The following is a 22,211-nucleotide window of genomic DNA, read 5'->3' as shown; positions in this document are numbered from 1 at the left end:
GCTGTGAATATTTGGACAACATCCATGTATTCAAAATCCATCTGTGAGTCCCATGTGTTCCACCAGTTTTAGCAGGAATGGTTACACTGCCTGCACTGAAGGACTGACCAGGCACCACAAATAGCAAAGCAAACAGTTCAGGAACAAATCACAGTCCCCTTCCTATCATGTCAGTGCTTACAAATAATAAACACATTAATATAAATTTCAGATCAGCTTGTGATTGTTTCCAAAGAAGATTGGGACTATAAAAACCAGTAACATCCATAAAAATCAACTAACCAGCCCTGGTTCATATGTGCCTGAGCAAAATAACATTGTCTCAGTCACAATTTAATAGCATTTCAAGCACATGCCTCTTCAGTACAGCACATTTTTATTGCAAGTACACACTTGGATGCATACACAGCTTCAGGCATGTGCTTAACTCCCAATGATTTCAAGAGGGTTTAAGCATGTGCTTAATTGCTTTGCAGAACAGTGATGGGACTGCAGTCTCAATTAGGAGAGGTTTAGTGTTAAATGGCCTCATTAGGAAAGGCAGAACACGTCTGTTCTCATGTGCAAATGCTCCATCCTGTGTGTGTGAATCATTACACTGCCCTAATCTTCTCCTCATATTAACTGAAGCAGAGTTAAGCTCATTAGATATCCTTTATAAAGCAAGCACTGTTCCCAATTAAAAGAGTTTGGGAAAACAGTGTTCACCGTATCCTTGGCACTGACCCAAATTCACTTTCACCTTCTTTACCTCCCTCCCAGAGGCATCAGTGGAGACAAGGAAGGATTTTTGCTTGAAAATAAAAATAAAAATAAAGAAAAAACAGAATGAAATTATTAATATGAGCCATCTCACCTGGTGTCTTCCTTCCCATCCCAGAACACCACTGTGTACTCCTGTCCTTGGGAGCAGAAGAAGGAAGACTGCTTCCCACAGGCCAGCAGGTACATGAATGTTGCAAAGGTGGGGTCTTTCATCTGTCCTACCACAGAAATGGCCAGAGGACGCTGTGGAGAAAGGGAAGGAGAAGGCAAACGTCACACCAGAGAGCTGGAGGTCCAGATCTACAAGAAGTAGGTTTTTAATAAACACTTCTGCTACATTCTCAAATCTGCACCTAATTCTCCTTACAAACCCCATCTCACTGGTTCTTAGCATCCTCTATACAGCAGACATCAAAGCCAAAACCACTTCAGTATTTCCATGGCTTGGTCTGTGATTCTCTGACACATTTCAGTGATTAATTTCTTCAGGTTTGTGAATTTTGGAAGTTGACCCAACTCTCATGCAGTGCCTAGCTGTTTGGGAATCAAGTTGACCTTTGAAGGACAGCAGCTCTGGAACACCAACTTGTAATTAATGAAAAAATGTTATGCAGCATAATCCTTTTTCTTTGAACTCTTTTCTTCCTCACACTGCCTTTAATAATCTCAGGGTTTTTGAAGTCTTTATAATTACACTCACAGCATGATGCTCTACCTGTTTCCAGAAATTATGGGTAATGTCTTGCCCTGGTGAAATCAATAGTCTAACTCCCCTTGACGTCAAGGGCCCTTCATGTCACCACAGATCTCCAAGGCCACCAATCTGCCACTGTTTCATTCATAAAACTCTCATTTAAGTCAACAGAAGTTCTGGGCCAAATGAGCAGAAGGGGCAACTGAGCTGTTTTGCTCTAACAAGAGCAAGCTCAGGTCTCCTGCATGAAGAGGGCTGCCAGATCCCTGCAGCTACAAGGTCAAAAAAGACTGGTCATAGGGGGGTCTTTTGTACCTTTTCTGGCTTAGTGTCCCAACACTCCATCATGAGTGCCTGCATCCTGTAGAGCTGCACCTCTTCTGGCTGCCCAAGAACAGGACGGATCCCTTTAGACAGCTTCTTTGCAATCTGGAGCTGGTGTTGTCCTAGCACAGGCCTCTGACCAGACAGCAGCTCATAGAGGACCATCCCATAGGAGAACATGTCGACCTGGAGCCAGCAACAGAATGAAAAAACAAGGGAAAATCTCCTTTAGTGGGTGAAGAAGAGAGCAAGGAAAGCCATGGTGGGAAAGCCAGCACTGCACACCACACAGAGAGAGGGGAATTGAGCCACCCACCACTGTCACCCAGAGAATGGCCCCATGGATCCATCCCAGTTACCTTCTCATCATAGACAATACGAGGTCTGATCTCAGGAGCTTGGTAGCCTGGGGTGCCTTCCACACCAAGGGCACCTTCATGGAATGACTGTCGGGAGATTCCATAGTCAGAGAGTTTGATGTTGATGTGCTCTTTGACATCCAGGGACCACACCAAAATATTGTCTGACTTCAGGTCACAGAAGATGATGTTCTTCTTATGCAGGTAGGCCAGGCCTGTTACAATCTGATAGGCTATCTTGTGTGTCAGCATGTGTCCCAGTGGCACGAAGGAAGACCCTGGCACAAAGGAAGAGACTGGTTTCACTTCTTGTAATTGCAGGAACTGCTTTCTTTTTCAGTGTTTTTCCCTTTCTCTTTTACACTCCAGAGCAGTAACTAACAACCCTTTAACACATCACTCAGTGCCATGATTAGAAATGACACAGTTCATGTTACTATACACGTCTGACAGTTCTATTAGATTCCTCTCTTTTTTTTAAACCTTTTCATGCTAGACCCCTAAATCTTCTGGTGAAAAATACTGCTTGACTGAGGCTGACACAATGCCAAGGTGCCAAGAGGGTCAGATGGCCTCAACCTATTTTGAAATTAGTGTCATTCATTTGACAGCAACAGAAATACAGATAATTATGAGAGAATTTAGAGTGCCAGACACCCATCTGTGGGAAGAAGAACACAGCATTACCCATGCAGCACTGAAGTGAGATGCACTTCTTATTAATTTGCAGAGAAATTGAAAATCCAGGTCTCCAAAGCAGTTTTGAAAATCCTGAGCATCAATTTTTACTAGGTTCCCAGAGGCACAGTTTAAAAGCAATTCAATCTCTTCCACTTCCCCTAGTCTGGAAAAAAATCCTCTTCAGTAAATCAAGCAGTAAATTAAATGTTGTTGACCATTTGTCACTACCATCAGCTCTCCCAGGAGGGTGACCCTGGTTTTACCTTTGGAGTTTTCAGACAGTACAGTGGTGAGGCTGCCCAGAGGGGCCAACTCCAGGGCAAAGCAGAGAGGATGGATGCTGATGCCAATGAGGGAGACGATGCAGGGATGCTGCAGGGAGTGGAGCATGCTGGCTTCCTGGCGAAACTCAGAGAAGTTCTTCATGGCATCCATGGCTCTCAGGTGTTTCAGCATGGTATCTGGCAAGACACACAAACCCCTTCTCACTGCCCAGCTGAGAAACCAAGCCAGAAACTCCTTGGAAGGTGGCTAATCGCTGGGCAGTAACTGGGGTGATGGCAACAGCAGGGCTACTAAAAGACAGCTTTGGCTAAAATCAGGATATATTGGGTTACCTCAGGAAGCAAGTGCTCCCCTGGTCCTTTGACACCAGCCTTGAGTGCACCTGGCACACACTGCTCTCATCTATCACCTGCAGGATTTTGGAAAACTCATGCTCTGCTTTTTAAAGCAGAGACTCTCTACTCTGTCAATGTTACACTGAAGACCCTTTGGGGAAGAAGCTTTCCCTTCTCTTCCCTGGCTGCTCTGGCCAAGGAAAGACCCTCCACAGTAATTGCCAGGGGACACCAGAGGCTGCTCAGGCAGGTCTGGTGTTCCCAAAGATTGTTTGTCACTGGGACAGCAGTTGGTGAACTCTGCAGCTCAGGGATTCACTGCACTGTTCTCTGACAAACAGGAGTAAAGTAGTGAGGCACTTTCCCCTTTCCTTTGCCCATGGACTGAGGCTGCTGGAAACTGCTGCTCAACAGCCAGCACGTGCAGAATGAGAGCCCATCCTTGCCTGGAGGAGATGGCAGGCTGGGAAAGATTTCAAATTTACTTTCTGTAGCTGCTGGCACAGATGGTGCAGGCAACTTATTCAGAGGTGGAGATCCACAAGTCTTCAGTGCAAAGTCAGGCAAATCCACACTTCCCAAACTGCTTGGCAACAGGAGATGAAATCCTGTCTCTCATCCCACCCAAGGGCTCTGCCTTGGCACCCTGAGTCCACCCATTGCCCCACAGGACAGACACTTCCTGCAGTGCAATGACCTTCATCACTACAAGTGCTGTCATGAATGACTTTAAGATGCAGCCTCCTCCTCCATGGAAACACATCAAGTTTGCTATATATTTCAAAGCTGTATTTAAACAGGTGTTGCCAGCACTTAGGAGAGCAGAAGGTCTTTGCTCACAGCTTGGGGAATCACAGGGTGCAAGAGCTGATTCCCAACACCAACTTCGTGTACTGTACCTGCAGCTGAAGTGGGAGAACCCTTGAATTTTTTAATCTGAAATCTCTTCACAGCCACTGGCTTCCCTTGGTATCGTGCCCGATATATAACAGTCCCACTTCCACCCTGGCCAAGAACGTTGTTTTCATTTTCACTGCATTCCAGTTTGCTGTTTTCCAGGAACAGTCTGCCAAAAAAAGAGATTTGGGCTTTTTAATTAACAGAAAAGTTTCAAAGCCACTGGAAATTCATGTTTTTAATGTGGTTTCCATTTTCACAAATCCCTAATAGCTTCTTTTTATCTGCTGAGGGGACTGGATCATCTGAACTACCTTGGTCATCTCAATGCACTCCATGCTGGCTTAGGTAGGACAGATTTCTTGTAGAAAGAAGTAACCTGGGCAAATAAGCAAAAAAGGCTTTTTCCTGCAGCAATTTATCCCACAAGAATCAAACAGATCTGGGAAGCATGTAAGCTCCTTTCCCAAGTAGGTTACACAGATCTTTTATATTTGTACCATTTATCTGTATTAACAATTTTTTTTGCTTCATTTAGCTCCTGTTCCTCTTTTCTCTGCTGAGGCAGGAGAAGATGTTTATGAACAGCCCCACGCTCCAAAATCTGATTATTTAAATCAGCTTACTGTTCCCAGGCTACAATTCATCATTTCCCTGCTCTTCCAGAGACTACTTTTACAGCTGTTCCCACTTCAAACATCCCCACTTGCCTTGCACCAGTTAAATAAATCTCCAGGAAGCAGCACTGCCAGGAGGGAGGTTGTGCTGGGCTGATGGGGTGTTTGCCCAGAAAACCCTGTAAAATGACCCCAAGAAAGGAACAGGGGACAGAGAGCAGAAAGCTCCAACAGCAGCCAACAGGACACAGTCTGGATTAGAGGTCCCATGGCTCTGCAATGGCCACAGAAAGGTCTGAAAGAGTGTGAAATGAAGGAGACATTGGTCTCCTGTCCTGCCTGCTGTCAGGAGGCCTCTTGCTCTCCACACCAAGTAATAAGGGGTATGAGACTCAACTCATCTGGGAATGCAGTTAAGCAGCTTAAAGCTTTGGCAGTGCTGCTGTGGGTAGGGAAGAGCTGTTTCAGCTGTTGAGGACTGCCACAACACCACAGCCAGCAGCCCTCAGCCCAGCAGGAGCCTTGACTCCGTGGGAATTCTCTACGGGTGTCTACAGAAACACCACACTCACCTACAGCCTCTCCAGAAGCAAAGGTGAGTTCAGTGCCATCCTGTGACACAGCAGCACTTCCTTTTGGTTTTGCCATATTAAAATCTCCTTCCTAGGATCCTGGGAAGACTCCAGCTACAGAAAGCTCTGACCAGAGTATCAGTGCAGGGGAGCTGTGGCTTTAGAGACTTTGACAATTGCACCAGAGTGACCTGAAAGGATCCCCTGGAAGTAATGACTTGGGTCAGGATGCAATGATTGTCCCAGCAAGAGTGCTGACCACAAGGAGGGCAGTTTAGGGTGAATTTTCAGAGCAGGGCTTGAGAGCAGATGAATTTGTTTCCTGTGGTCAGTATGTTCCTCTAACAGAGATGAAAAAATACCCAACCAAAAGTACACTGGTACACTGCAACTTAACCAACAGCTATCAAATATAGCATTACCTGGCAGGAAAATCAGTCATGAAAAGCTCTGGGACCAGTTCTTGGAGAGAAACAGGGATGTCAGGGTGGTTAGGACATGTGATATAGTCCAGTTCAATGGCAGTCAGCACACAATCCTCCATGTTGAAGTACTGCACGTCCTCCACCTTCTCACCAGCCTCATTCTCCTCCAGCCTGGAAGCTGCACAGATGTGGCAGGGCACATACTGCTCCATCAGCAATGTGCCATCACTCTCAGTGGCTGTGAGTGCTTCAAAACAAGCAAATGAAGAGAAAACAACAAAACCCCCACAAAATGAGAAGGAACTCAGACGTCCAAATGCTCACATTCAAGCTCCTCACACATTCAAATCTCTGCAGTCACTACGTGGGCCAGTGGCTGAAAATGATCACATGAAAGCAGAAGTTGATTCCAGGGTTATCAACTGGAATAAGAAAATAGTTTTTTGCAAATTATGGCAGGGATAGGACTGAGGAGACAGGAGTGCTGGCATAACTTGACAGCTACTCTGCTCTGGTCACATGGGCTTGTGAAGAAAATGGATTTAGGACTAGTAGAAATGAGAAGTATCTAAATAAAGCCTTGGAGAGAACCTTCTTTCTACTTACTGGGTGCACTGCAGAGAGGTATTCCTGCATAAGCAGGGAAATAAAATAATCTTTTATCTTCATAACACACAGAACACAAATATGTGAGAGGTCACAATTGCTTCCTCCAGAAAGCCTCCAATTAACAGATTTTTGGCACTGCTTTCTAGACCAGTGTGGGACAAGAAAGAAAACTTCAGATTTTGTTTTGGTTTTAAACAAAATGTATTAGGGTTGCAAACAGCCCACTGGGTAACAGCAGGATCTATGCTGGGCAGAGGAAAAACAACTGCTGGAGTCAAGGAAGTTACCTTGGCACAGAGTCTTTGGTATCATATTCACTCATGCCTCTCACATCACAGTTTTACAAATTATAGGGTGTTAGAAATGGTGGGCAAATGCTGATCCCAGCTGCTGCCAAAATGAGTTCTGTCATCCTGGGAGAGTGCCAAATAGGTTGGGCTAAATCCTGTCCCTGCTTTGAGGACTGGAACAATCTCTGAACTCCTGTTTGAACTGTCATATTTCACCCCTGCTTGCTGGGACTGATGCAAGACACCACGTCCAGGCCAAGCTGCACAGGCAAAGAATCTTGATCTGTCTGCAGGCTATCTGCTTCCCTTGAACTTTATTGACTGTCAATGCCTGAGGGGTCTTCAATGAACACACAATATTTTGCACCTGGAGAGCTCTGCCAAAGAACCTTCTGTTAAAAAGACACAAAACTGCACAGAAAATTACATCAGTTCTCTTACCAGGAAACCACTGGTCTATCAGAGAGTTGACATGATCTGTGATGAAGGCCATTGCTGAAAAGTCTCTCACTTCTGACTGGCAAATGATTTTAATTCCACCGCTTTTTTTCTTCTTCCAGTTCACATCAGAAGACTCGACGCTGTGTAAGGAAAAGACAGACTCATGAAGCTTTTGTGGGGTAGCAGGGTCAACAAACTTTCTTTCTCACAGGAAATCTTATTTACATCATAACACGTAGCTCATAAATCATCAAAATTAAAAGCCATCTAGCTTTGAGGATGAATTGCAATTCAGTCTGTTCTGTAAATGACTTTCAGAAGAGAACTGTTACACAGAAATGCTGGTTGCTGATAATGGGTAAATGATACAGAAGGTTAGAACCAGAGAAAACTGACCTAAATGAACTGAGTATGCTGGAGAGCTTTGACAAAAATACCACATATAGAATGATGGAGGGTTAGGAGTGTTAAAAATCAGTAATAAAACTCCACTGGCATAATTATAAAAATGAGAATTCCAAAAACTGTTTGGAAGAGATCAGGGACATAACAATTTTTCTGCAATTCCTATAGAAAAAACCCAAAAAGCTTTAATAAAAAGAGCTGCATTCTGTCACTCCCTGAAATACATGTGGAGGTATGACCATCACCATGGTCCAGAATTAAGCATTCCAGCCTGTGCTGATGAATTCCATTTCCTGCTTGCTGATGAACACAGAAAAGTCACTGTGTCCTTCAGGCCTCCAACCATGCAGCAGCACCCACAGATGCTTCCTGTCTTGCCAGGGACTGGAAGAGCAAATGCATCTACAGATACTACAGAGATGAAAGTCTTAAATGTCTGCCTACTCACTGTGCTTGTGAAAGAACATGGGCAGCAGGTTTTCTCCAGGCTTGTAGCCAGCAGGCATTCTGTTTTGGCCAGCTAAAACAAGCTGTCCATAGTCCCTGTTAGCATAGAGGCACCTCCATTGATCTGGATTGCTGCCACACAGAGGTGAAGTATTTGGAAAACTCACTGTCATAAGGAAATCTTTGCATGTGAAAATGCATGATTTCAGGCTGGTAAGGAGTTCTGCTCAAATACTGCTTCCTTGTTTTAAGGCCTCTTTAAATTTGTGGCTGCAATAACACATCAGGTTGACATATTCAGCACTGCAGTTACTCATCAGGTTTGTCACCAGTTGTTACCAGGTGAGTTATGTCTATTAGAAGAACCTCCTCTTCTACTGGTGAGTGAGCACAAAGCATGAGTCAGGCCCATCCATCTCCATTCAGATGATGTCTTTCATACACTCTATTAGTCCCCTGTCAGGCATGCTGCATTACAAACACAAATTACCTAAGATAGCCTCCATCAAAGGTAACGAACAGACCTTCCTGCCAGTAAACAGTGTGAGTCCTTTTGACTCGGAACGTGCTGCAGCGGTTCCTTTGGGTGCCTGTGAAGCTGTAGATGGTCACCTTTTTGTTTCTTGTCTTGGTGTTCTTCTTGTTTTCAAAAAGCTGAAACAAGCAGAAAAGCAGGAGAGTCGTTACATTTCTCATGAGCTTGTTGTTTTAACTGAGCAACAAGGTGACTTCTTTCTTTGGCCTTCCTGGTTGCTGCTGTACCGCTCCATTAAAGAGTTGCTTTTGCTCATAGAAAAATTTGCTATGGAATGAAAACAGATGCAGTAGAAGTCAGTTTTGCAGCAATGGAAATATTTTTCAGGCCACTCAAAAAGGAAGAATTTTGTATCAGTGAGCACAGTTCTATAACTGTGACATTTGCTGTCTGAATTCAGCATCTGCAAGTGTCTTATAAACCTAAAGAAGAGCTAAATGTTCCAGTGAATGATGAAGTCTGCCCTCAATGGAGGGAGTTCACCTTTCCACCTGTTTCAGTGGGAGGAAGGTGGCTCTTCTCCAAGACACTTCAAGCCAGCACTTAGAGCAAAATGTATTTTTGTTTTAAACCTAAAGACTTAATCCACTGTACCCAATGTTCCAACACATATTTGTCTGCAGACAGGTCTGACACCTGGGATCCTTTCCACTCACTTCAGTGAGGACTGGATGAGGGCCCTAGCAAAGGTGCTCTAGGTTTATGTAGCACCCATGAGGATGGAAGCAAAGGGTTGCCAAGGACAGCCCATTAAAATGGGTAATATTATTACATGGTTTGAGAGGCTTGGAGCACAGAGGACCTTAGAAAAACAAGTCTCATGTTTTCCATGTTCTGTCCATCAGTGACAAAACACAGTTGAAGTGGACAGCTGTTACAAAGATACCATAGTAGTATTAAAATATTTTTCAGGTGTTTATCATGGTTTCCAGCAGAGTTATGTTTTCAGCTATAAACTGCTGCAACAACATGTCTGTAGCATCAAAATTCACTTAGCTTTCAGAACCTTACAAACACTCCTCTAAAGACACACATTACCACTTGCACTAATAGGGTGCCTGCTCAAACTCATTATCCCATTAAGGTAACAGTCCTGTAATTTCCTTCTCATTTAAATTCATATAGATTCAGATAGCTGGCTTTAGTGGAGCTATTCCAGATCTCTACTGGCAAAGGAGCTGAACAGAGTCTGGCCCAGAGAAACAGTCGTGGACAAGAGCCGCAGGCAGAGCTCCAATTACTTGTAATTGGAAGATGCTGGAGGTAGGGAGACCTTCCAGGGGATCATGTTAAAAAGAGCCTGTGGAGAACACAGGCTTTCTCTCCTAGTGCCAATCTATTGTTCTCAATGATGCCTACTGTGAAAAGAGAATCAGATTTTGATTGCAGAGTCTCATCTCTTCCTATTTACTCAAAACAGCATCAGTGAAGTCAGTGAGTGAAGCGAGCTGGATGTGAAGAGACACCCACTCACACTCAGCCTGAACAACAGCTTCAGCTGGCTTCTTCTGCTTGCAAACAGATAAATAATCACCTACCTGGAGGTCCATCTCTGCCAGGCTAATTAACATTCGGGCTATGAATCTTTGCCAAAAGCCAACTGGGACAAAACTCATCTTGAAGACCCTTTGGACTGTGTTTGTGGTCTGGTGGCAGAGCCCGTGGATATCAAGTGCTGGCTTGGTAGGAAGCAGATGAGGAAGGAGGTAGCTGCAAACACATCAAATTCAACAGCTCAGATTTTAGTTACAGCTTGTAACAGTGAGTACATTGTTACTGGATAATAAGGCAATTCAGTCTCCAAAGAGATTTTTAATGGCACAGCCTACTGCATATAAAAAAGCTTTTAGACTAAAGGTGCTGCAGCAATACATGCAGAAATTCATTTACACTCTGGAAGCAAGTAGAAGCAAAACAGACATTACATAATCCAGCCAGGGCAATTGGAGAGGGCTAAAATTGCTGTAATGAGCATGACATTGGTGTAACAACCAATTAAATGCATTAAAACATAGGAGTCATTAGAGCAACTGTGATGTTGGGACTCATTTTTTGGTATCTTTGCTTACTACCAGAGCTGAGTAGTAAAGAATTACAGCTGTGCTCCTACATGGAACAGAAGATAAATGCAAAAACAACCTACAGAAGCTCAGCTTCAGGAAGCCCAGAAGGTGGGGAATGGAGGTGTCATGGGAGGTAGCAATGAGGCAGTTACAGGTTGAGGGGATTGCTCCAGCTCTGACCCCAATCCCAGAAGGAGAACAGCTCATGAGTCAACATAAAAGGGTTTCCTGCTGCATCAATCTGAGCTGATGGACTCCCTTCCACATCCCTGACAACCTCCTGGGGCAAGAGCTCACTTTGCCAGACTGATGCCAGCAGAGATATGATGTCCCTCAGTCTCCTCCTGCAATCAGGTTATTAAGGTTCTTTGTCCAAGTGTGGAAGAGAACCAAGTGCTCTCTGAGTCTGCCCACTCAGCAGTAACAGAACTATGCTGGTGTAGAGGACCACAAAGTTTTCAAGTTATTTTCAGTAAACTTAAGAGTATTCATCTGTCCTGATCTTTGGGAAGCAAAAACTGTTTGCTTTTCTTGTTTTGTTGCAAAACTTGTTTTGTTTCTGGTCTGGAAGACCAGAACTGTTCTGAAAAGTATGAGCTTATGGCTTTCAATGTCTGCTAGCAAACCTCTTGACAGTGATAATCTTCTGTACCAGATACATTCCAAGATGCCTTTATGATCAAAACCCTTATTTGCTTGTAAGTAGAAACACTGCTGTTTTATCAGCACTGACCCTGAGAAAATGTGTTGGCATCTGGGGCTTATCACTGAAGGGCATAATGACAGCAATGAGGCAAATGGCCAAGGGATTGACCAAAATAACAGGGGCAGGGACTAGACACACAACTAGAACTAATGCTGGGTTCAAATCCAGTGCTTTAAGCCTATCAAATTTACTCTCTAGCAGCTGCAGTATTCTGTAAAACCTGAAATATCAGCTCAGAAAAAACAGCTACCACTAGACAACAGCTCTCTCCATATGTCACAATCCATAACATCTCATGACATTTTACAGGATTGAATTATCCATTCCCTGGAACAGCTTTGGAATGTAAAACTGATAAAAATTTTTCTTCACTTAAAAATTACAATAGGAATGGTCATACTTTCAACCCTACTTTAACAAGCAGAACAACATTAAATTACATGCACCTTAGGCAGAAAAGTGGAGTGCATCAAACTAAAAGCTATTGCTCTATGAAGATGAATGCATCAGATGATGGCCAATTCACTTTCTTCAGCATAGCCAAGAAAGGGCCCAGAAGTATAAAGTGGCCAGCAAGGCCCTTCTGGACCACAGCTATATAGTGAATTATAATACAGATGGTGATTTGATGCTCCTGAACACCAGCCAATGCAAATTCTGAAAATATGTGAAACATGCCCCCATCCACCCTTTCAGAACAGAAACTGGCAGCTGCTTTCTCTCCTGACTGTACAGTAATCCTATCTGGCAATCTAGACAATAATTGCAGAAGCACAGTAACAAATAACTTCTCTGTGTCTGGCTAGTACATTAAATTAATCCAACCTGCTACAGCTACAGCCCATGAGTGGAAAGAATATTCTGGTGATGTGGCTTGGATCGCTCTGGCAGACACTGAGAAAGCAGTTTCCTTGTTTCCGAAGCACAGACAATGTAATTGCCTTGGAGAAAAATGGCAGATAGTAACAAGGAGTCCAAAAGGCATTTTGCACTCAGCAGAAACATTGCTGCTTTATCTGTGTTAAGCCTGAGAAAATTTGTTGGCATCCGGGACTGGATAAGTGACAGGCATAATGACAGCCCAGAGAATGCTGCACTTGTGCTGGCATTCAGAGCTCCCCAGAGGCTCAGGGCCATGCAGCAGTGCTGTCCTGGAAGGGCAAGGAAGTGAAATGCTAATGCCACAGCCAAAGTGCAACATAAACTATGGCTGCACCGTGAAGGCAACAAGAGGCTGTCACCAAGCAGATGGGAGAGAGAAAAAGAGCAGGGAACTCTGCCCAGAGGAAAAGAGATCGGGGGGCGGAGGGGAGGAGGACTCATTAACATTTAAAGAGAATGAGGTTTCCTAGGCCATTTCTAGGAGATCAACATTCTATTGATCAACACCTATTGAGGCTAAAAATGAAGAAAATCACATTGCTGCTGAAGCAAGGCTTCCCTCATTTCAGTAGAAACAAAAATAAGCCTGCACTGGAGCTGACATTACTATTGATTATTCATATTTTTCTGCCATACTCTGGAGCAAGGAGTTTTCTCTGGAAACAGATGACTCCAGCCCATTTATATTTCAGGCCCAGCAGCCCTGAGCCTCACATCCTCTCTCGGCTGCAGCTGTGCCAGCTGAGAGCTTACAGCTTCCACCTGCTCACTGCCACATCCCTGGCAGTGTCACTGTCCCTCCCTGCTGGTGGCTGAGCCTGTCACCAGCCTCAGTGCACTGAGTGGACAAAGATCTGCTTTGGAAAGTTTTCAGACTGGGTTGTTTGGTCCAAAGGGTGCTCAGGCCAGGAAATAAAGCTCAGATGGTTGGGTGCCTTTCATTACACTGTTGAACACATGCAAATATTGTCTCATAGTAAGATCCCTGTCAAGACAACTGCTTATAGTGACAAAGCCTGTTTATATCTGCTGATTAAATGGCCATTTTTCTCCAGCCTGGCTAAGCCTCTCTATCAACATACCTGTTATTGGCCACAGGCAGTGCAATTTCAAACTTGGCCAAGAACTGGAAGTACTGCTCTTCAGTTTGCTCAGTGAAGCCTGTTCCAACCAGAAGCATTCTGAGATCCTCTGCTCTGATGACTCCATTCTTAGCTACAGACTTGGAGCTCTTGATGTTGAAAATCCTCTGGAGACATTCTGAGAGCCAGACAGGGTCAAGGAAGTAGAGGTTTCTCAGGCCATGGCTTGTGTCTGGGAAGTGCAGCAGTGTACCCGTTTCTATGAGAAAATTAATTGCTGCAAAAACCAGGAAGAACTGTAGATCAGCAATAGACCAGCATTAGGAAACCACAGTGCAGATGAGTAAGATGGTGAGGCAGTCTGTGGAGTTTTATGCATACCAGATACAGCCAGCACCCAGCCAAGCCAAGAGATGAACATTTATCTGAGGAGTGCTGCTCCCTGGTACTTCATTTGTAAAACCCACATCTCACTGCTTGACAGTCAGTGTTCCTGTCCCCATCACACCTCCCTCCTGCCCTCCTCCTGCCAGCCTCACTGGGATGGGCTCTCCCTGGCTCCTGCAGAGGAAAGCCTTTGTGAAGATCACAGGATTGATTTGGTCTCTATGAAAAAGACAGCCTTCCTGCTATGGCAACCCTCATTCTTCACAGAGCAGAAATAAAATCAGACAAAGCTTGTTTAAAAAAAAAAATTAAAAATTAGTAGCCTCAGACCACCCTAGAAACTCCCCAGGTCTCTCCCCAAGGCCTTATGACTAATTTTGTATCCCATCAATTTCCACACTGACCTCCACACAGACGTAGAGCAATGTCTAACTTTTTTTTCTTTTTGCACAGCAGTCAACATAGCTTTTTTTCCCCTCCCATTTTCATTATTCATGGAATATTTCAATTAGTCACACACACTGATTCACAATCAACAGATTGCTCTGACTTACCAGTTTGCAAGTCTTCATAGTCTTTGATATCATTTCCAGGTGTTTGCTCAATGATCATTTCTATTTGTCTGTCTGTTAAATACTGCACATCATCATTCTGACTCCTTCTGTGCTGTTCTGCAAGGACAGCTTCTTGAAGACTAAGGTAACTTCTTGGTATCTGAAAGCCACAAGAGAAAAATAGCAGGGTCAGTCATCTCCCTTCTCCTGGGATTTAACAGTGGTGCCTCTTCCCAAAGCCAGACAGCCACCTTACATACCTCATATGCCCTCTGCATCAACTCCTAAAGTTCACCACCCACTACAATCCCAAGTCCCTAAAAAGCCCCCTTTGGTAAGGATCACCACTAGGAAGCACAGTTCTCACCAATCTCCCTGCAAGTTTCTGTGAGCAAATGGAGCTGCCAACATCCTTCATGTTGCAAGTGACATGAAAAATCAGCTGTCGGAGTCCATCGAGGCCTTCCAGAGTCTTACATGAGAGCTCACTGCAAAAGTCATGTAAGGGTAAAGATTATCAAACCTTATCAGCACCCTGGCTTCCTTTCCAGGTTCACTTTCTTTTATCAGTGGCTTTAAATTTCCTGTGTTGGGTGAAGGGGAGGAGGGCTGGCAGTGAGCAGTTTTAGCTTTGGAAGAAAATACAAAGAATCCTGGAACAGATACATTGGGTCAACATCTGCTTTGCATGCTTCATTCAAAGTGTCCTGCTCTTCTGTACCCTCTGCACCATGACCTCTGGGGACCTCCCTGGTAGACTGACCAAAATCAACCCCATCTTTCCCTTCAGTGCTGCCTGGAAGGGACAGCAGGAAGGAGGAAACCACTGTGCTCTGGCAGCCACTGGAGACGAGTCCAGCTCTCCCAACCCCAGATCAAAGAGGCAGGATGATGACTACCAGACACCTTTTCCCACCCTCATTCCGGCCCTTGTTCAGCTGGATCCTGTGATCTGGGAATTGATGCTGAGATCTAAAAGCTGGCCTTCATCATCTCCTCAACAGCTTCAAAACCTGCTCTCTTCAGCTCCTACTATTTTTGGTCTATTTGTGGGCTGGATAAGAATGGTCCTCTTCCCCTTTCCTCAACAAAGGCTCTTTCTAACTGATCCTACACATGTTCCCGTGGTAGACAGAAAATCTTTTTCTGAAGAAATATGCTTTAATCTTAAACCAAAGTCATCAGTGCACTCACTGGGATGGTGGAGACCAGCACTGATAAAAGCACCCTGGGGCTCACCCACACGAGGCTTTCACAACACCCACTACTCTGGCTGCCTGGAGCACTGCTCAGAGGAGCCCCATCCAGGTGGAATATGGGGTGGGAGGGGGTAAGAAATCAGGCACAGCTCTGACTGGAAGGAAATGCAGGGGCAAAGGAAGGTGAATAATTGGAACATGAGGGCTGCAGGGCAAGGTGAAAGAAAATTCCCTTGAGAAAGAATGATTCAGGTAATGATAGGATGCTCTATGGTGATGAGGATTGAGAAGATCAAAGCACAAAGCTTCCTATTTTTAAACTGTGAGTCAGGATCCCTGGTTGTCCTCCTGAAAGGAAAGAGCCAGCTGGGCAGCCTGACACAGAGCCTGCATCTGCAGAACAGAGTGTGGGAGGTCTCCTCATGACCTTGCCAGGCAGCAGATACAAAGTCCTGGGGACATCACAGTGACCATCTGTACCTGCCAGCCACTACCTGCCCTTGTCCCAGGTACTGGCCATTTCCTACTGGTTGCTGCCAGGCTGCTCATCCATGTCCCTTAGTTAACAGACCTGCTTCTTTCCCAACCAGAAGCCTCCTCCCTCCAAGGATTCTTCCAGACTGCACTTCCCCTCCATTACCACACCTGGAGAACCTAGATGGCACAGGTTTAGACTGCTAGGGGAGCTGACCCCCTCCTCACCCTGCCAACACTGCCAAGTGGGCTGTGTTCTCACATCAGGGACAAGAGGTTTCCACCAACCCCACAGCACCCATCTGTAACAGTCACGCTCTCAAGCTTTGCAAAATGAATTACTCAATCTTCTCTCCTCATGACTAATAAACTGCATCACCATTTAATGGTGAGAAACCTGAGTGGAGCAGGAGCAGTAAAACAGACCGGCCAAGGTCATGACTTTGGAGCTTGCAGCTCTCAGACCCCTGAGCAACACTGAACTTCTCTCTGATTAAATTCCATTATCTCTGTCAAAAATAGAACGCAATACTGATGAGTCCTTAAATCAGTTCCGTTGCCAAGGAGATCAAGCATTACAAAATCATCTAAAGTGACATAAAATAGAGTGACTGAGCTTCCTAAAGGCACAAACACTTACTGCAGGTGCTTGAATGTGATATCTGGGAAGCCAGTTGCCCTGGATCCAGAGGGAGACCGACAGAGAGCCAAGACGTACGCCCGCAGCGTCGCGATCCTCTCAACGCGGAATTTTGTTTCGATTAGATCAAGGTGTGTTCCTACCACTAACACCACTGAATTTGGAGCTTTGGCCTGCAAGAGAAAACATTGACAATGCCCTCATCCAGATTATGTCATGGTAAATTCAGTAAGGACATGCAAACAGTGTAGTATTTTAGAGGGGGTAGTCATTTTAATTAAAAAAAAGGGATATATATATAAATAGAGGCAACCTGTCATGGCAGACTGACAACAGAAACAAGTGTTGGGTTATTACAGAAGTTCTCCTGCACAATATGGCTTAATCATCTGCTGCCACTGTAGAGCAGGAAACTCAGTTTGAGTTTATTACATCAGGGCTTAACATTAATGGAGTTGCCATGTGGTATTAAGTTGATACAACTCAGCTAAATGATGGGAACTTTGTCCACCCAGAAAAAGAAGTCAGCTTAACCTGTAGCTACAAGATCTAACTTGGGATATTCTGAACAAGGGCAGCTACTCTCCAGAAAAGACATCCAGGGAAGTTACATGAACTTTTTCACTGGAGGTGTATGGAGGGGTGAGATAAACTGCTAGAAATATCTGAATCTACTTAATCCTGAATCAGTGCAAAGGAATGGATTAAATGATCCTGTGGTTTCTTCCAACCTTTCCATGAGTCTCTCACAGGACTGCCACATATCCTGATTTTCAGGGAACACACTGCCAAATACAGTGGGTTTGCACAGACTTAAGCAGGGATCAGCTGAAACAAATGCTTTTGACCACAGAAAAAAATCCAGATGCAGAAATCTATGCTTATTTGCAGTCAATTAATTTTTCTCTTGTGATGCTCCCTAAAATCTCAAACCTGAACGACACCAGACTTGACCTCTCTGCAGACACAGGAGTGCTGGCTCTACCACATCAGACCAAAGGGCCCACTTGGCCCAATATTCTGCTTGGAAGCTAACAAAGTGTCTATGCACAGGGTCAGCAAACAGAGATTTTTCCTGGTGTGTTCTCCCAGTGTCCAGCAGCCTGCAGCTCACCAGCTTCTGAATAAACAGAGCTTGGATTTTTCTTCCACCAGCCTTCTTTTCAACTTCTGACACCCAAAGCAGATTGCAGTTCCAATAAATCCCACAGGTTAGCTGTCTGTTATCTTTAGGGTATTTCCCATTGTTTGTTTCAAAGCCACCATCCCATTATTTCTTTTGATTTCTCCTAATTCTTCTATTGTAAAAGATCATGAACAAAGGTTCCCTTTGTGGTTTTCTCCTTACCCCTGATAAGACTACATCCAGCCCTCCTCAGTTGCCTCTTTCCCAGTCTAAAAAGGCATAATCTATTTAATTGCTGTGCTCTTAGAAACTTTTCCACACTTCTAACCATCATATTCATTTTTCTCTGTATCTTCTCTGATGCTACTCTGTGCTTGGTGGGATGTATTAAGGGCACAGGTCCATCACACATTTCTGAAATATCATAATTATGCTTTTGCCTTTGTTACCTAGTTTGGGGTTTTGATTGCTGCTGACCAGTAAGCTAATATTTTTTTAATGTCAAAATGCTCCTTTTTTGAGGGGCATTAGCTTAGAGCCCATTTTTGTGTATGTAGTAATGCTAAGACAGATTGCAAATAATAAAGATTTACAAAAAATTATGAATGTGGTATAAAAAAATCAGTCAACACCAATGAATTCACTGCAGCACTGAGATTCAACTGAGAGCTGTCAGGGAAATACTTTCCAGCTTATCTGAATCTAAAGTGTTAAAAATATAACCTCAAGACTAATATGTGTCTAACCCACACAAGAAAGAAAATGCTTCCAAACCCCCTTGGAGCACAGTGTGGTCAAACACTAATTCCAAAATAAGTACGTTTAGCCTGACTTAGCTAGGGTTTATAAATCAGCTTTTGTTTCATTCTCTGAAGTGTGTGAGGGAGAACAAAGCAAATGATAAATTTAAACCATTAAATATAGTGATATGCCTACAGGGTAGTGGAAAATTAATCCCAAAAAGCTATGCAAAACTCATAGCCTGTGGAGTTTTTAAAAGCAGAACAAAAAGAGTCTGCAATTTGACATCTCTGTGCGCTGAGCTCCCACTTGATAAACAGACACCCCAGAGTCCACCAGTGGCTTCTTACCTCAATGTTCAGCAACCAGAACTGTAAGTTTGCCACAGCTTCTTCCCCCAGTGCCAAGTTCCATACCACGATGTACAATGCTTTGTCTGTGAAGAAACACTGATTGACTGTAGACATGCTCGCTGGGCCTCCGATATCCCAGACGTTGAACTCCACTGAATCAACCTACTTAGACAAAGAGAAGTGTTCAAATCAAACGTTGCAGTAAATCACAGGGAGATAATAGCTGAAGTATAAACCTACGCCTGCATAATGTATGACACAAGAAGGGTTTCAATGTCCTAATTGTGCCTCCAGGAAAGAAAAATCAACAAGCAATTGTTAAGCGTGGCTACCACTTCCCCACAGGAAATCAAGACTAATTGCTTGCTGCTAAAACGATAGAGGTGCCCTTGATGCTGGTAAATCTCCAGTTAATGCTGTGGATTCTCCAGGACAAACAAGGGTCTCATTCTGAGCCCTGCATTTCACTGCATCTTGAATAGAAACTGTTTCATCCTTGTCTGTGCCACGCTCGGTTGAAGGATGGTGGAAGCGACTTCTCCGCCACTGCACCAGGGAACAGGAAACCCCCTGCTGAAATCACTTCCACTGAGCTCAGCCCTGGCTGAGCCAAGCAGAATATAGATGCTCAGGAGATGGGAAGCTTCTCAAGCCTTTCATAAACACCTCCTGCACACTGCCCAGAGGCTTCATGGAACACCTAGTGGGCTCTGTTTGCTGGTCCAGTTCCAAGCACTGACTGATCCCACATGACAAGTTACCCCGTGAGACCTAAGTGTCTCAGGAGGGCTCTGATCACCTAGCACAGTCCCAGTTAAAAGTCAGAAACAGCTGGAAGAACTTCCATATTGTTTAAATCAAATCCTAGCTAGCATCAGGACTGCTTTGTTGATCCAAAAGACTTTCAGCTGTGGGTGCTTTTGCAGAGAGACAGAAACTCAGAGGTGGGGACAAAAGCTCTTTCAGCATCTTGATCCAACCCTAGGTCTCTGGTGCTGCCTTGGTTTTTATTTTAGCCAATTGCTCTTCCACACAAAATGCACAAATCCCTTCCCCCTCCAAAGAGTCAGGCTGTGCTTGCTCTGTTTCTTTCTGTCTCTGGCCTGGCACTCTTCACTGCAGAACTGCTGAACTCAGCAAGCTTCTCCATCCCCCTTCCAACACAGTCTGGTGGTCATGGCTCTCACCCAGGAAGGGCAAAGTCATGCATTTGCACACCCCCAGCTCTGACAAGACCTCAGGACCAATTCTGCATGTCCTCATTTCTGTGTAACTATGCAGGCAGTGGACAGGGCTACCTACAAGTCTCTCAAATGCTTGAATGGATTTGGTTCAAAAGAGTTCAGTGTGGGTTGACATGCTCCCTGAATTTGGCCTTAGACATGTCTGGATCATACCAGAGGTCAGGCACCCTACCTGCCACCCACCTCCATCACCTACAACAATCCTGATATCAAAGGAGTCCAGCTTTAGTTACTGATGTCCCATATTCTGGCCTCAAATGAAAGGAGAAACTGCTTTAGGGAAGCTGATTTAAAACATTCTTTCAGAATCAGTGTTCAAAAACCACATGAGCTGGGAGAGCCAGAATTTAGGCAGTCTACACATGGTTCTCTCTCTTTAGGATACGAAGCCGAGTGCTCAGGAAAGCAGAACTGTCCTCTAGTACCAACTGGAGATGAAAGAATGGGAATTTGACAGATCTAAAGACACATCACTTGTGAGGTCTGGCTCACAGGTCATGGAAACTGCTCTTTATAAACGGGCAGGCAATTTCAACTCAAAAAAGGACACTGCAGGGCTCAAACCTCCCACCAGGCCTAAAGTTCTTCCATCGTTTTTCACCTTTGCCTTGTGTCCCACGGGCTTGGGGAGCTCCCATTTTGTTGTACGTATGGTGGCATCACTGTGCATCATCTGGGGGGCTTTTCCTGTCTGCAGAATCTCAATCAGTGTGGACTTTCCCTGCCGTGGAGGACCGACGACGATCATCTTCATCAGCTTACACTTCTCTGCCTTACGTAGCTGAGCCCGTAAATATGCCAGCACAGTTTTAGGGCCTGTAGGGAGGGAGGTGAAGAGGCTTTATCTGTGGTTAGGAGTTACAAATGTGCATACCTACAGCAGGGCTGCACAAAACTGACTCACAGACATGTCAGCTGAGTGAATATTTTCCCCGCAGTTTCGCTGCGGGCTGAGATCGACCCGGAGAATAAACAAAGAAACCTCTGGTGGACAAACCTGAGACAGAGACCCCAGAAAAAGGTCACTGCTGGGAGACTCTACAATGGAGCACTGTGAGAAGAAACAAATGCTGTGGGCTCGTATGCTTCAGAAGCTCAAAGGAAACATAAAATACTAATTTAGTATTGGAAAATACTCAGTTTTTCCCTTCTACTTTTATGTTTCCAGTTAAAATTAGATTTAGACTTCAACAGAAGGAGAAGGAATAATTCCTAATAACTCTGTTCCCACAGGATTTTCTTATTAAATGCACAAAAAAGAAGACAGCATTGTAATTGATCCAAAAGCCTAGCAGCTCACAATAAAGTCACTCCAATGTGACTGTGACTGCTGATCCTAAACATTTCAGTCATTCGAAAAACTGTTTCAATACCCCAAAATATAAACATTTAGGAAGCAAGCTGTGGAATTTATCCAGCAGGCATACTGCACATGAAATATCAGATTTGTAAGTCATCATTTTAGCACGTGATCTACTTGAAATGGATGATACAGCCAGAGCTTAGCATACATCATCAGATTTGCAAAGATGCTTAGGAGGTTTTTCCTTGTGTGATTCCAGCTAGGAGGAACAAGGGCTTGGGAGCACACTGCCCATTCCTGGTCAGGACCATTAAAAGGAAGTGATTTTCATTAGACATTCAGTCAGTTTAATAAAGAACACATATGATCAGCCTTACCCTCTTTTCTGATCTCTGCAGGAACATTACTGATATTTAGTTCCTCGATATCCAGCTGCCAGAGATTAGCCAGCTGTCCAAGTTCTGGAGGAAGCTCTCGGATACCAGGGTTACTGTACAAAAACAAATAAATCTACCAACAACCAGGCTTTGTGTGTAAGTAGCTGCTCTCACGGACTCTCAGATTACACTATTCTCTCCTTGCAGAAATCTTCCATTAACATTTTAATAAGACTACTCAGCACTTTAATAGTAATTTCCATCCTAAAAGTGATGTATAACCTCAATTTATCCTCTGAGGCAGGCAAGTGTAATAATCTTTACTGGATAGTTGAGGAACTAAAGGCAAAAATGATGAGTTATTGACTCTAACACTATAGAACTAACAGCAAAAAAAGC

At 44.3% G+C, this 22,211-nt stretch overlaps 1 protein-coding gene across 1 annotated transcript in view; it reads right to left on the bottom strand.

Moving 5' to 3' along the window:
* LRRK1 (leucine rich repeat kinase 1) overlaps positions 1-22,211 on the bottom strand; it is a 76,238-nt gene that overhangs the window by 12,437 nt on the left and 41,590 nt on the right. Inside the window, exons 14-29 of the mRNA XM_030457317.1 lie at positions 21,813-21,925; positions 20,734-20,948; positions 18,886-19,050; positions 16,669-16,841; positions 14,723-14,843; positions 14,356-14,515; positions 13,415-13,691; positions 10,220-10,391; positions 8,637-8,800; positions 7,295-7,434; positions 5,952-6,201; positions 4,343-4,509; positions 3,087-3,284; positions 2,143-2,420; positions 1,775-1,969; positions 857-1,008 (exon numbers count right to left, since the gene is read on the bottom strand). Coding sequence (XP_030313177.1) covers positions 857-1,008; positions 1,775-1,969; positions 2,143-2,420; positions 3,087-3,284; positions 4,343-4,509; positions 5,952-6,201; positions 7,295-7,434; positions 8,637-8,800; positions 10,220-10,391; positions 13,415-13,691; positions 14,356-14,515; positions 14,723-14,843; positions 16,669-16,841; positions 18,886-19,050; positions 20,734-20,948; positions 21,813-21,925 — 2,940 coding nt within the window. The remainder of the gene's footprint in view (positions 1-856; positions 1,009-1,774; positions 1,970-2,142; positions 2,421-3,086; positions 3,285-4,342; positions 4,510-5,951; positions 6,202-7,294; positions 7,435-8,636; positions 8,801-10,219; positions 10,392-13,414; positions 13,692-14,355; positions 14,516-14,722; positions 14,844-16,668; positions 16,842-18,885; positions 19,051-20,733; positions 20,949-21,812; positions 21,926-22,211) is intronic.

This window comes from Calypte anna, chromosome 10 (genome assembly GCF_003957555.1).
Source record: "Calypte anna isolate BGI_N300 chromosome 10, bCalAnn1_v1.p, whole genome shotgun sequence".
NCBI lineage: Eukaryota > Metazoa > Chordata > Aves > Apodiformes > Trochilidae > Calypte > Calypte anna.
This window is presented reverse-complemented; position numbering and strand designations above follow the sequence as displayed.